The sequence below is a fragment of the Mytilus californianus genome, unplaced genomic scaffold (assembly GCF_021869535.1).
Source record: "Mytilus californianus isolate M0D057914Y unplaced genomic scaffold, xbMytCali1.0.p SCAF_1, whole genome shotgun sequence".
Lineage (NCBI taxonomy): Eukaryota > Metazoa > Mollusca > Bivalvia > Mytilida > Mytilidae > Mytilus > Mytilus californianus.
In genome coordinates this window covers 134,179,036-134,195,034 of record NW_026262581.1, presented here as the reverse complement: position 1 = coordinate 134,195,034, position 15,999 = coordinate 134,179,036, and the positions used below count along the sequence as shown (strand labels likewise).

The window sequence follows — 15,999 nt, the reverse complement described above, 5'->3', positions numbered from 1 at the left end:
AAATGTATATACATACGTGTAAAATTAATAAAATTGAGAATGGAAATGGGGAATGTGTCAAAGAGACAACAACCCGACCACAGAACAGACAACAGCAGAAGGCCACCAACAGGTCTTCAATACAGCGAGGAATTCCCGCACCCGGAGGCGTCCTTCAGCTGGCCCCTAAACAAATGTATATACTAGTTCAGTGATAATGAACGCCATACTAAACTCCAAATTGTACACAAGAAACTAAAATTAAAAATAATACAAGACTAACAAAGGCTAGAGGCTCCTGACTCGGGACAGGCGCAAAAATGCGGCGGGGTTAAACATGTTTATGAGATCTCAACCCTCCCCCTATACCTCTAGCCAATGTAGAAAAGTAAACGCATAACAATACGCACATTAAAATTCAGTTCAAGAGAAGTCCGAGTCTGATGTCAGAAGATGTAACCAAAGAAAATAAACAAAATGACAATAATACATAAATAACAACAGACTACTAGCAGTTAACTGACATGCCAGCTCCAGACTTCAATTAAACTGATTGAAAGATTATGTCTTCATCATATGAATATCAGGCACAATCCTTCCCGTTAGGGGTTTAGTATCATACCATCATAACATATATGAGAAGAACATAACCCGTGTCATGCCAACAACTGGTTTTTAAATAAATGTGTTTAGTGCCGATGCAAAGACCCTATAAGTGAATCAATATTAACGCCAAAATATGCAATCTTTAATGACCTGACAACAGTATCGTAACTATATCCCTTCTTAATAAGTCTATTTAAAGGTTTTGTTAGTTTCAGAGGTGAATACTGACATTTTTGTGCTTTATAAAGAATATTTCCATAAAAAATTGGATGTGAAATACCTGAACGTATAAGAAGTCTGCATGTTGAGCTATATTTACGAATGATGTCTTTATACCGATGATAAAATTTAGTAAATGTTTTGACTAGTTTGTGATATCGAAAACCCTGGTGTAATAATTTTTCAGTAATACATAAATTTCTCTCGTTAAAATCTAAAACATTGTTACATACACGAGCGAATCGTACAAGTTGAGATATATAAACACCGTAAGATGGTGACAAGGGAACGTCACCATCTAAAAATGGATAATTAACGATAGGAAATGAAAAATCATCTCTTTTATCATATATTTTAGTATTAAGCTTTCCGTTAATGATATAGATATCAAGATCGAGGAAAGGGCAGTGGTCATTGTTAGTATTAGCTTTATTTAAAGTAAGTTCAACAGGATAAATTTCTTTAGTATACATACTGAAGTCGTCATTATTGAGAGCCAAAATATCATCCAAATATCTAAAAGTATTATTAAATTTATGTATCAGATGTTGTTTCGATGGGTCTTTACTGATTTTTGTCATAAATTGTAACTCATAGCAATACAAAAAAAGGTCCGCAATAAGTGGTGCACAGTTAGTCCCCATTGGAATTCCGATAACCTGACGATATACGGAATCTCCAAAGCGAACAAAAATGTTATCTAGTAAAAATTCAAGGGCATATATAGTATCAAAGCATGTCCAATTGACATAGTTTTTTTGTTTATTGCTACTAAAAAATGACCTAAAAGAGTTTGAACATATATATTCACATTCTGACTTTTTAAATGCCCATTTAATTAGGTGTGTGAATTTTTTCTTAATGAGAATGTGAGGCAATGTGGTATATAGGGTAGAAAAATCAAAACTTTGAACAGATTCAAAATCACCAATATATGCATGCAATTTATCAAGTACTTCCAACGAGTTCTTGACACTCCAAAAGTAATTAATTCCTCTATTTTCGAAGGCCTTATTTGAACAATTTATTATCAGGTTTTTGATTGTACCAAGTGTACTGGTAAGAAGAATAGACAATTTAGTAGTGGAACAATGGCTTGAAGACGAAATGAATCTATATTTGTAAGGTGTTTTGTGTAGCTTCGGAAGCCAATACATAGTTGGGACTTTCATTGTATTTGGTTCTGCTTGTAAAGCGGTAGCTAAAAGTTTATGTTTGTTACAGATGTCGTTTTCTGAAAATGGAGTCAGATGGAATGTTGGTGAATTGGTGATTTCTTTTTTCAGAACCTCAATGTAAAATTTACGTCAAACAATAATTATATTATTAGCAGCTTTATCGGCCGGGACAAAAACAAATTCCTTGGCTAGTTCTTTTAGTTTATGTTTGATACGAGAAATAGGTTTATTGTGGTTATTGTTAAGAGTAAAATGTTCTTTAAAATGTTGAATGCGTATATCAACTATGTTCATTACTGATTTAAAAAAAGAGTCCAAAGATTTTTTGTCAGCTTTTTCCCGTTTTCCCGTGTACATACCATGATACATGTATTCAAAATTATTGAGAATTTATGTTCAATTAACCATTAAAATTGTAAGAAAGGTTATTTGTTATTAAGGGTTGTACATGTATTTGAATATTTTTATGCTCCCGCCATAGCGGAGAGGGCATTAAGTTTTACCCTTGTCCATCAGTATGTATTTCCCAAAATTGGTTTCCGTTCTCTAACTTTAGTTTGCCTCAACCAAATGTTATGAAACTTATACACAATGCTCATTACCACAAAACACAGGTCAAGTTTGAATTTTGGTGGCGTCACGTTTACTGTTCTAGAGTTATATCCCTTTACAAATGGAAAAATTGCTGAATTTACATTTCCATTCTCTCACTTTAGTTTGCCTCAACCAAATGTTATGAAACTTATTCACAATGCTTATTTCCAAAAAACACAGATCAAGTTTGAATTTTGGTGGTGTCACTTTAACCGTTCTAGAGTTATGCCCCTTTACAAATGGAAAAATTCCTGAAATATTTGTTTCTGTTCTCTAACTTTAGTTTGCCTCAACCAAATGTTATGAAACTTATGCACAATGCTTATAACCACAAAACTCAGATCAAGTACAAATTTGGGTAGCGTCACGTTTACAGTTCTTGAGTTATATCCCTTTATAACGTTATATGCAAGCGGGGGCATCATCTGTGTCCCATGGACACATTCAACATTTATTCGTACCAGTATATTATTTCTGAAATAATTGATGTACTTTAAATATATTTTGCATGGCCATGATGGCTATACATGTATGATAATTTTTTTTAGACGGTAGGGAGAGTGCATTTATATCACCAATAAAAAAAATATATTGAAAGGCAATGATTTTTGGGCAATTGTGGTAAATTTTCATTAAGATAATTAACTGTAAATAATAAATTAGGAAAAACGGATTAATAAATTGTTACAAATATTATAGGTATCAAAAATGTCCAAATTAGACATTCAATACATAGTTAGGAATTATGGCAAACTAGTGTGAATTTGTTGTTACTATGTTGAAGGAAATACATGTACAAACATGTATTTAAAATTATTTTTGATTATCTCTCTAATAGCAAAGAATTAACAGTGTTATCTACATTTACATTAAGCCATTTCCTTTATTAGATAAGATATAGATGTTTTATTTACATTTTTGTTTGTACCTTAACAGTTTTATTGATCAAAAGTATTAATTAGACACCAGTATTTTTTAAATTGGTTAAGTAGTAACCTTTTTTATTACATGTACATCAATTTTGGAATTTATTTTATGGAGGAGTTCTTCACCTGCAGAGAAAAGACATATTGTCTCACATTTATCTCAAGTAATTAATTCTAAAAAGGATGTATTTAGTTTTACTAGGAACTCTTTTTAAATTGCTCTGCTGATTTTGATAAAATTCTGACGATTTAACATTTTCAGATCATTCACTTATATATACATAATTACATTGTCAGTTAGGGGTACTACTTGTACAAGTAATTTTTATTTACTTGAAGAAGTAAATATAAATATACTTATATAAGTAAATTTGTAGGATACTTATACAAGTGTATTTTATTTACTTGTATTGGTAAATAATTTTTTGACATAGTTATGTCCCTTAGACATTCAGATTTTTTTACTTATATAAGTAAAAAATTCATCCTATCTTCTTTTCTTGAATTCTTAAGAATTTTAAATTGTATGTCCTTTGCAGATGTCTTTAATTATTAATTTAGTGTAATTTCATGGTATCTGCTATCTTCAGAACACTGCTCATTTACAAGCCCCCAAGGGGCAATTTTGAAGGCCTTGCACAAATAAGATCTATGTGCAATCTGTTTCTTTGTTGAATTAATGAGATGAAACATTGAACTCTAATCAAAAATTATGAGCTAACCTGGGAAAAATCATTAAAGGCATGTTTTTACATCTCAAAACTTGAGAATTTTTGTGGGATTGTAAAAAAAATTTACTTATACAAGTAAATTTTTGAGAAAATTAAGGGGAGATTATTCAAACATTATAATTAACTTATATAAGTATATTTTTTTTAACTTCTTCAAGTAAATAAAGATTACTTGTACAAGTAGTACCCCTGACTGATTGTAAAGTAATCTATTTATGAATGAAAATCTGACTTGAAGGCTGTACATACATCCACTTCATTTGAACTTTGGTGGATAGTTGTCTCATTGGCACCAAATCCCCTTATATTTATATTAGTATCTTATTAACTATATATTAACTGTGATACAAAAAGAAGCTGTACAATGCTCTACCAACGTAATCTCTGAGTAAGTTACCCTGAAAAATAGTGTGATCAGTTATAGAGCTGGGCTGCAGACACTCTTCAGATACAATAGACACCCATTTTCCCTATTCATTAACAGACTAACTTATAGAAGGTATTTCTAGCTACATTGTACCTAGTTAATTCTAGCCAACTAACCTAGATAGGACTTTGAATTTATTTTAAGAAGTTCATTTAGATCAATCAATTTCAGGAAAGAAACAATGAGACATCAGTTCTTGTTCTATTTACTGATATTTTACAATATAGTGTAAAAACTGACTGTTTGGCAGTACCATATAGTACTATTGTCTACTTTTCAATGTTTCAAAAAGTTACCCCCCTGGGTAAAGCACAAATCTTTGATTTACAAATAATTCCATAATGCTGGGGACCTGAGTATCTATATTGTAAGTGAATTCAAAGACAAAAATAATAAATTCTCAGTTTTCTTTTAATGTTTGCAATTTGAAATGTATTTGATACTGACTAATATTTCAGAAACCTGTCCAAGATGATGACTCCAGTATGTGTTCAACTGGATGGTGGTACACCGGTTTAATGTGTATTCCCATCTCAACAATTTAAAGTTCAAACATGTTATTGAATTCTGACAAGATATTGAATAATAATCTTCCCTTAACTATTGTCTCCAGTCATACACTACTAAATACATGTGGAGGTTTATTTAAATACATGAAAATATTAGATATAAATCACTTAAGACAGCAACCTGACAAGACAATAAAAAAAGATATATTTGTAGGTTTATTTATCTATAGGATCTTCAACAATGTTACAATGTTTCAAACTCTAAATCAGTGTCTGTCTAGAAATAAAAGAAGTTTTTGAGACATACAGATATGTTAACGAGACAGCAACTTTATAACACATATAACCAAAAAGATCTGATCTCATCTAGAGTTTCACATTAAACTAATGAAATCTGTCTGTACAACAGGCATAGAGAGACAACAACCTTGTGACACAAATAACCAAAAAGATCTGATCTCATCTAGAGTTTCACATTAAACTAATGAAATCTGTCTGTACAACAGGCATAGAGAGACAGCAACCTTATAACACATATAAACAAAAAGACCTGATCTCATCTAGAGTTTCACATTAAACTAATGAAATCTGTCTGTACAACAGGCATAGAGAGACAGCAACCTTATAACACATATAATCAAAAAGATCTGATCTCATCTAGAGTTTCACATTAAACTAATAAAATCTGTCTGTACAACAGGCATAGAGAGACAGCAACCTTATAACACATATAAACAAAAAGACCTGATCTCATCTAGAGTTTCACATTAAACTAATGAAATCTGTCTGTACAACAGGCATAGAGAGACAGCAACCTTATAACACATATAAACAAAAAGACCTGATCTCATCTAGAGTTTCACATAAAACTAATGAAATCTGTCTGTACAACAGGCATAGAGAGACAACAACCTTGTGACACATATAACCAAAAAGATCTGATCTCATCTACAGTTTCACATAAAACTAATGAAATCTGTCTGTACAACAGGCATAGAGAGACAACAACCTTATAACACATATAACCAAAAAGACCTGATCTCATCTAGAGTTTCACATTAAACTAATGAAATCTGTCTATACAACAGGCATAGAGAGACAACAACCTTATGACACATATAACCAAAAAGATCTGATCTCATCAACTAATGAAAACTGTATGTACAATAGGTGTAGAGTGATAGCCAAAGATTTGCTAACAACACTAAATTCAAGGACAATACTTTTTTGATTTAATAAATATGTATTGTAAAAGAATGGTCATATCAAGATTACCTTTCTTTCATTTCAAATTTGGCTATAGTATAGATAATATTCATTTTGTATAAACCAAAAATTATTACAAAAAAGTAGAAATTTATGAATTTGTTATGTGTTGTAGATTTCCATCATATCAGTGTTTGGCTCTTGGACAGGTAAGTGTACTTTTAATATACCAATAATTTAACATTGAAAAGATTAAAAAAATGAAATTGTCAAAAAAGTACCTTCTCCTTATGATCATTTCTGTAAATAATATACATGTACAAATATACATCTAGCATTCCCAATATTAAAACTGTTTTAATTTTGAATCAGAGGAGATGTGGGGTATACATCAATGAGATAGCAACCAACGACACTAAAAAGACATCTAGAGGTTAATAATATTGATTGGTCCTCAGCAATACTAGACATTTGTCTATACAATATGTGTGTTAAATTGTACATTTCTTATCAACACTTGAAAAAAAATGAAATCTGTTGCTAGTACAATACTAAAATGCAAAAGACATCTAGAGGTTAATAATATTGATTGGTCCTCAGCAATACTAGACATTTGTCTATACAATATGTGTGTTAAATTGTACATTTCTTATCAACATTTGAAAAAAATGAAATCTGTTGCGAGTACGACACTAAAAAGCAAAAGACATCTAGAGGTTAATAATATTGATTGGTCCTCAGCAATACTAGACATTTGTCTATACAATATGTGTGTTAAATTGTACATTTCTTAACATTTGAAAAAAAATGAAATCTGTTGCGAGTACGACACTTAAAAGCAAAAGACATCTAGAGGTTAATAATATTGATTGGTCCTCAGCAATACTAGACATTTGTCTATACAATATGTGTGTTAAATTGTACATTTCTTAACATTTGAAAAAAAATGAAATCTGTTGAGAGTACGACACTAAAAAGCAAAAGACATCTAGAGGTTAATAATATTGATTGGTCCTCAGCAATACTAGACATTTGTCTATACAATATGTGTGTTAAATTGTACATTTCTTATCAACATTTGAAAAAAAAATGAAATCTGTTGCGAGTACAATACTAAAATGCAAAAGACATCTAGAGGTTAATAATATTGATTGGTCCTCAGCAATACTAGACATTTGTCTATACAATATGTGTGTTAAATTGTACATTTCTTATCAACATTTGAAAAAAATGAAATCTGTTGCGAGTACGACACTAAAAAGCAAAAGACATCTAGAGTTTAATAATATTGATTGGTCCTCAGCAATACTAGACATTTGTCTATACAATATGTGTGTTAAATTGTACATTTCTTAACATTTGAAAAAAAATGAAATCTGTTGCGAGTACGACACTAAAAAGCAAAAGACATCTAGAGGTTAATAATATTGATTGGTCCTCAGCAATACTAGACATTTGTCTATACAATATGTGTGTTAAATTGTACATTTCTTAACATTTGAAAAAAAATGAAATCTGTTGCGAGTACGACACTAAAAAGCAAAAGACATCTAGAGGTTAATAATATTGATTGGTCCTCAGCAATACTAGACATTTGTCTATACAATATGTGTGTTAAATTGTACATTTCTTAACATTTGAAAAAAAATGAAATCTGTTGCGAGTACGACACTAAAAAGCAAAAGACATCTAGAGGTTAATAATATTGATTGGTCCTCAGCAATACTAGACATTTGTCTATACAATATGTGTGTTAAATTGTACATTTCTTAACATTTGAAAAAAAATGAAATCTGTTGCAAGTACGACACTAAAAAGCAAAAGACATCTAGAGGTTAATAATATTGATTGGTCCTCAGCAATACTAGACATTTGTCTATACAATATGTGTGTTAAATTGTACATTTCTTATCAACATTTGAAAAAAAAAATGAAATCTGTTGCGAGTACATGTAGAATAAAAAGTAGTATTAATTTTAAAATGTTGAAACATGAAACAAAATAAAGAAATTGTAAACAACTACATTTATTAAAATTGCTTTTCTGTGATAGCCTGAATAACATGCCTAAAAATAAATAATCTTTTTATTGATTTTAAGTTTAGATGAAAAAAACAACCTTTCAATCAAAATTTTCATAGATGAATTGGCTATGGCAAGCAGAAATATTAACACAATTTAACAGATCTGACTTGGGGAGGGGAGAATCAATAAGATTTTTTGTACAATATATTATATTTTAAACAGATATTTAATTGTACTTTTTGTATAATGTATTATTCTTTTTAACAGATGGTGACAGGCATTGTTGTGTTATTTTTTGCTAGGCAACTAAGTATTGTAGATTTCCCAGGTTTCAGTACAGACATATTTAGAAAGGTAAATACAAAGTGTGTAAACTTTCTGAACATAACACAAAGGAAATGTAACTTTTAGTAAGCATTGTACACACCACTTATATTGATTAAGAAAATCATAGATTCAATTCCTCAGTGAAATTTAAGAAGATACCAGTAAGACAAAAATTTACCTTTTACCAAAAGGTGGGAAATTGAATAACTACAGATCCTCACAAGGAGTAGGTGACCTGTTGCAAGGCACATTTTTAAACCTTACCCAACATGCCATCATTAGCAGTAGCAATCAAACTTTCTTGACTTTTTGTCGAGCCTTCGACTTTTGTCGAAAAAGCGAGACATAGCGATCCTACATTGTCATCGGCGGCGTCCACAAATATTCACTCTGTGGTTAAAGTTTTTGAAATTTTAATAACTTTCTTAAACTAACCTGGATTTCTACCAAACTTGGACAGAAGCTTGTTTATGATCATAAGATAATATTCAAAAGTAAATTTTGTAAAAAAAAAATTCCATTTTTTCCGTATTTTACTTATAAATGGACTTAGTTTTTCTGCCAAGAAACATTACATTCACTCTGTGGTTAAAGTTTTTGAAATTTTAATAACTTTCTTAAACTATCCTGGATTTCTACCAAACTTGGAAAGAAGCTTGCTTATGATCATAAGATAGTATCCAGAAGTAAATTTTGTAAAAAAAAAAATCCATTTTTTTCCCATATTTTACTTATAATTGGACTTAGTTTTTCTGCCAGTTAACATTACATTCACTCTGTGGTTAAAGTTTTTAAAATTTTGACAACTTTCTTAAACTATCCTGGATTTGTACCAAACTTGGACAGAAGCTTGTTTATGATTAAAAGCTAGTATCTAGAAGAAAATTTTGTTAAAATTTTGTTCGATTTTTTCCGTATTTTTCTTATAAATGGACTTTGTTTTTCTTCCAGTTAACATTACATACAGTCTGCAGTTTAAGTTTTTAAAACATTTATTAGATTCATAAACTATCCTGGATTTTTACCAAACTTGGACAGAAGCTACTTACAATCAAAAGATAGTATAGAGAGGAATATTTTTATTAATTTTTTTCCTCATTTTTGTTGAGCCTGCGATTAACAGCAAAAGTAGGCGAGACACTGGGTTCCGCAGAACCCTTACGAATTTTTTTTAAGTCCATTTACCAAATTGGTTCTTGTCCTGAGCATGCATGAAGACATGAATAATATTAAGTCATGGTTTTAAGTATGATACATTGTGATAATGACCAATAAATCCTATTTTGAAATTTTAGCTAGAAATCAGGACCATATTTGGGCCTTATCAAACCTGTTCTTTTAAGGATTGGCAGTATATTTGACCTCAAAGGTATAGGAAGATGTGGTTGTACAATATATTATGATTTTTTTACTAAACCAGTTGAATATTTCCTTTTAAAAAAGTTAAAAAAAGAACATTCATCAGACTTGAAAAATGCAAATATCTTGTGTTATAACTACCGTACTAGTAATCTAAATTTAGAACCACCAAATCACTGATAATTAATACAGTACCAATCACATTTATAGTGCAATACGAAAGATTAATACAGAAAATCTAAAGGAATGCAGTCTTAACAAAGGGAAATAACTTGTATTTGTTTCACTGCTTAGAAGAATTACTTATTTTGACTACTGACATAATTTTTATACTGCTTTAAGTGTATTAGTCATTTAACAAAAACTTTGCATAAAGAAATAAACAGGAAGAAAGACATCTATTATTTTTTATTTTCAGATATGGCCTTTGCCTTTATTTTTCCTTGGAAATCTGGTGCTGGGTTTAGGTGGAACCCAAAAGTTAAAGTTAGTATATTTTTGAATATAGAAAACAAATTCTTTCAGGGAGTACCTCATGCACACTTATTTCTTGCTATGAATGGAATCACACATTAAAACAAAATCAATTATATATATGTCTATGCAAAGTGGATAACAAGGTCAAACCTAATGTTAGATTTTTGTCTCACAAAGTTGTTTATGCAAGACCTATGTAGGTGTGCTGATTCCTGTGTCAGTGGTTGGGAGTGTCAACAATTGTTTAAGTGAGTGATTAGGTCAGTTCAAGGATAACTGCTGATGATAAGTCAATGATATTTAGTATGCAGTTGTATAAAGATTGGCACATCTCATTCCATGGAGATTATTTGCCATAGACTCCTCGGTCATGGTTTATTAACTATGAAACTTTTGCTTAGTCTACATTTGAAAGTTTGATTAGGTTTATTTTAAGGTTAAGAAGATGATATTTGTTAAGCAATTGTTTTACATTGGTTCATCTCCTTTCAATGGAGATTTTTTACCCACTCCCTCAGTCATAGTCAATTGATATTGAGACTTGTATAGTTTACATGCTTAAGTTTGTGATTATGACAGTTTAAAGGTGAACCACTAATGATAAGTAAGTGATATTTGCATATCTTATTTCCATGGTTACCATTGGTCTCACTCCTTCATCTTGAAAGTTAGTGTGATAACTAAATAATGTATTGCAATTTGGACTAGGTCATATCTTTTGACTGCTTGTTTAAACCTTAAGGATATTTCACAGTTATTGCCCTTGACACAAGAATGTATCTTGACCTTGACCAAATGTCACAAATAAAGATAACAGTCAAAGCTGATTCATGTCTTGAAACGACGACAAGACTATATGCATGTATCAAGATTTTCCTGCCAAAAGTCCATGGTTCTCTCTGTCTTCCTCTACCAATAAAAACTGATCGCCATAAAATAGCCTATAATGCTGAAATTGTCATTAAACACCAACAATCAATTAATTATGTATCATGACCTTCATTCAATGTCATGTCTTCAAGGTGGAGGTCATTATTTCTGAGCCATTTTATGACTTATTTAGACCAAGTAATACGTTTTAGATTCTTTAGTCATCACAATAAGACTCAATACCACATCTGACAGGTCAAGGTCACAGCTTGAAATTATTGAAATCATGTTACAGCCACATTAAAATTTACTTTTTATTCCCATAAGTTGTTATTTGTGGGTATTACTGTCACTTATTTGACTTTTACTTTTTTCAGCTTACCTATGTTCATAATACTCAGAAGATTTACCATACTGTTCACTATGATTGCAGAATATTATGTCTTGGGGTAAGTGATGTTCACGTTTATGTACAGTATGGTTTCAGAATATTATGTCTTAGGGTAAGTGATGTTCACATTTATGTACAGTATGGTTTCAGAATATTATGTCTTGGAGTAAGTAATCTTTAATCCCAAAATATACTGGAAGATAATAACATTTAAGGGTAGGTAATTCTTTCATCAGTTTCACCATACATAACCTGTATCACAAATTTTCATGTCTTTTATTCTTTTATATTATTTTTAGAAATCATGACTCAAAATCACTGTACACATTATCTCAAGAATAAATACACCATAACTAAATATAAGATTATACATCATTTTTGGCTAGTCTTATACTGTCACAGGAGATTTGCTAATTGTTACAATAAAATGTATGAATACTGGAATAGGAGAACATGTTCTAACTTCAGCCAGCAAAGGCCAAAGTTCTTAAATTTAACAAATACAAATCTTTTTAAGAGCTATTAACTGGGTCTTTCATATTTTTAAGCTCTGAATAACATGAATAACTTAGATATACAATATATATCTTTTAGACTCGTACAATTTAATGCATATCAACTGTGTATAGAGATATTCCTGAATAAATTAATTTTCTCTTCCTAGGATTTGCTAGAACCTAAAAAAAATATTAGAATATTTTTTAAAAGGTTAATTTTATAAATTATCAACCAGTTTCCATAAGAAATTTAGCTTCTTTGTTAAAAAATAATCAGGAATTTCAATACGAAAAATGAATTGCTTGCTCCTGAAAAAATTAAAAATGAATTAAAAAAAAATTAGATAGATTTTTCTTTAGTGTGATTTAGGATGCTAATCAAATATTTGTAAATGTAGAAAATTAAAACATTGTTTTCTGGACTCTGTCTTAGCAGCAAAAAGGTCTTTTGCATTTTGATTTTGGTGCCATTGGTATAGCTTGGTGAACTTATATTTGTTGGCATGCTTTCTTATACATATAGTATGTAACTTTCCAGAAGCACCAGGCAGGCTGTTGTAACTTACTCTTCTGATTTGACTATTTTCAGTGTAAAAGCATCAAGAACAATTCAGATGACTGTATTCTTAATGATCTTTGGTGCACTGGTGGCAGCTAGGTAAGCCAGTTAATGAATGTATTCATACTTTTAGTTCCACATATTTTCATACTGCAGTCATTATTGCACACAAGACAGAAGAAAAATATTTACAGTATTCACGCAGTTCTATTTCAAATATATTGTATTTCTGTGGGTGTTAATTTCATTTCTGTCAAGTAGACCTTAATACCTGGTAACACTAAACATGAAAACGATGTATATTTTCACAACACTATAACTTATACCAAGGAATACATATACTAAATTATCTCGTACTCCATCATTCTACCTTACACGAACAATCATACAGATATTGTTTGGTTGCACTTTTATAACTTAGCTAAACAACCCCAATTTATAGCCTTGATCATGAAGTCACACCTCTTTCCTTTTACATCTTGTCTAGATAGATATTACTGTGACACCAAGAAGTGTAAATTTTCCTGCAGGGATCTTTTAATGATGAAAATACCTAGTAAATTTTTCATCAAATATAGGAGACCAGTGCAGCCCCTGGTTTAACCCCACTAAATGTTTAGCACCTGTCCCAAGTCAGGAACCTCTTCAGTGATTGTCTTTTGTCAAATCTTAAATAAAATATAATCAACATTTCTGAGATATTGTATGTGTATTTTCATTGATTGAAAGTCACCCATAAGTTTAGCATGTGTATGTAGAGAAAAAATAAACACATTTCATAAGTGAATATTACTATGATCAAAGTCAAAATGTAAAGAAAACAAATAAAACATTAAAATTTGAAATATGCAAAATAAAAAGTTGAAATAGATTAACTTTGAATTAATAGCTTTAAAAAAGAAATAATATGGTATAAATAAAAGGTTCTTTGGTTTAGAAAGATGCATTTTTTTCTTAACAAATTTCCTTATTTCTGTTTCAGTAATGACCTAGCTTTTGACCTTGTTGGATATGTGTTTATAATATTAAATGATTTATGCACATCTGCTAATGGTGTCTATACAAAACAGAAATTAGAAGCTAAGGTAAATATATAAATATGAGTTGATTTATACATTTTCTACTTATATCTACTTCTCTTAGTTTTTATAGCTTGTGAAAGTCTTTTCATATAGATATTGTTTTATGTTCACAAAAAATTTGGGAGAGACATGCAACCACAGATTAGTGTATATGTTTGAAACAAATGCTTTCTGAATGATTACTTTAGTTTGGAAATTTTCAATTTAAATAGTGGTTGGTTTTCACTGTTATAACTGGTACACAAATACTTGAAGTAAATTTTTCAATTTCACAATTACTAGTACACATCAAAAGCATTGCCGTCTGCAAATACAAATATACCACTTCAGCATCAATATTTCATCTGAAGGGACAAGGCACAATTTGGGGCGAAGTTGACCTGAAATTAAAAGTATTTCAAATCATCTCTGATTTCCAGAAACAAATAGTTTGCATTGTAATAGTTTTTTCTGTTTTCTGATATATCTATGCACTCTTAAGACATTTATAGTTGTGGCTTATTAAAAAATTCAGAAGCTTCTAATAACTCGGGTATCTAACAACTGCTTTATCTGGTTGCCTTAAAGTCTGTCTCTATGTCTTGTTTCCTTTCTAAAAAAAATGTTTAATGTGGGGTTTGTGTTGCTCAGTTTTTAGTTTTGTGAACAAATTCCGTTATTCAGTTTTTTGCTGTTGTCAGTTTTTCTTAGACTTGTGAGTTTTAAATGTCGCCTTGGTACATTCCACCTCTCTTTTTTTTTATATATTTTTAACATGGTAGAAGCATACACGACTTTTAAGATTTGAGTATTTGTGTATTTTTTTTAGTAAGACACCTTAAGGTATATCTTCCCATAATTTCTATTTTGTAAGTCAGTGGTGCTTGTTAAGGAGAACCAACCTTTGAATGCCATGTCAATTTTACTTTCTAGTTATGAATTGAATTCATGGAGAGAAAAATAGAGATACAACTGAGAAATTTCTTTTAAAAATTTAATGATACATTTATGGAATATTTCAGAGCAGGAGAGTGAGTATTTCAGAATGTTTAAATGCTAGAAAATTTAAAGTCAATTAAAAATAAGACTGTAAGGAAAGAATTTGCCATGCTTTGGTTTTTTTCTCCCTCAGTTTTGATGTTTCTGTCTATGTCATGTTAGCACTGGAATGAATTATATAATTTTTAAATCAAATTTTATTCATTTGTTTCAAATGATTTTGTTACAATCTGCATGCAGACCAGATAATACCTGAACTCATTATCCATTTTACTTACTTTCCCTTGCAAGATGTTTCTGTGTACCAAACACATTTCTTATAAAATTATGACAGTTTCCTAGCTAGCCAAAAAATAGAGGGGCACAGCCTCTTTCCTATCTGTACTAACTCTGCCTCTACTATGCACCCTTTGCTCTTTAGGTCCTGCCCTATGCATTTTTTGTTTTCTGAAGAAAAAGTAGTACATTTGGTGCAAAAAAATCATTAGAACTACTGGAAAAAGCTTTTTACCAAAGTATTATAAATTCAACCAAAAGACATTTTTGATCTAAAACATGATCAAGTTGTACCCTTTTCAACAACAAACTGCAGCTTGAGTGCCTTTTATCATAAATCTGTGCCCCTCTGCCGTTATATTCTAGGTAGAACATTGTATGAAATATGTCAGTCCCTTACTTCTCTAGTTACATTCTTTGATAATACATAGATATCTGTATTATTCTCATATCTTTATATGTTATACAGTATAATATGGTGTTCAATATTGGGATGAGACATATTAAAATACTGTCATAAACTTTCTAGAACAGTGCAGTACAAATTAAATGATCATTTCCTTAAATTAGTGAATTATTTTTTTATGCCAAAAATGTGAATTTAAATGATCATTTCCTTGAAATTAACGAATCAGTAAAACATGTTATGTCATTGTTAATTTGTTTGATTTAAAATATTATGAAAAATTTCATTTAGTGAATTATTTTTTTATGTCAAAAATGTGAATAATATGATGTTAAATGTTACCTGAAGTATCACCATCCTCAAGCACAACATTCTATA

The 15,999-nt window shown here is 30.3% G+C and overlaps 1 protein-coding gene across 2 annotated transcripts in view; it reads left to right on the top strand.

The window, feature by feature from the left end:
• LOC127735335 (UDP-N-acetylglucosamine/UDP-glucose/GDP-mannose transporter-like) overlaps positions 1-15,999 on the top strand; it is a 29,637-nt gene that overhangs the window by 3,074 nt on the left and 10,564 nt on the right. For both annotated transcript variants that reach the window (XM_052245495.1, XM_052245504.1), the window contains exons 2-7: positions 6,551-6,584; positions 8,667-8,753; positions 10,504-10,571; positions 11,810-11,881; positions 12,910-12,978; positions 13,862-13,964. In XM_052245495.1, the coding sequence (XP_052101455.1) occupies positions 6,551-6,584; positions 8,667-8,753; positions 10,504-10,571; positions 11,810-11,881; positions 12,910-12,978; positions 13,862-13,964 (433 nt within the window). The remainder of the gene's footprint in view (positions 1-6,550; positions 6,585-8,666; positions 8,754-10,503; positions 10,572-11,809; positions 11,882-12,909; positions 12,979-13,861; positions 13,965-15,999) is intronic.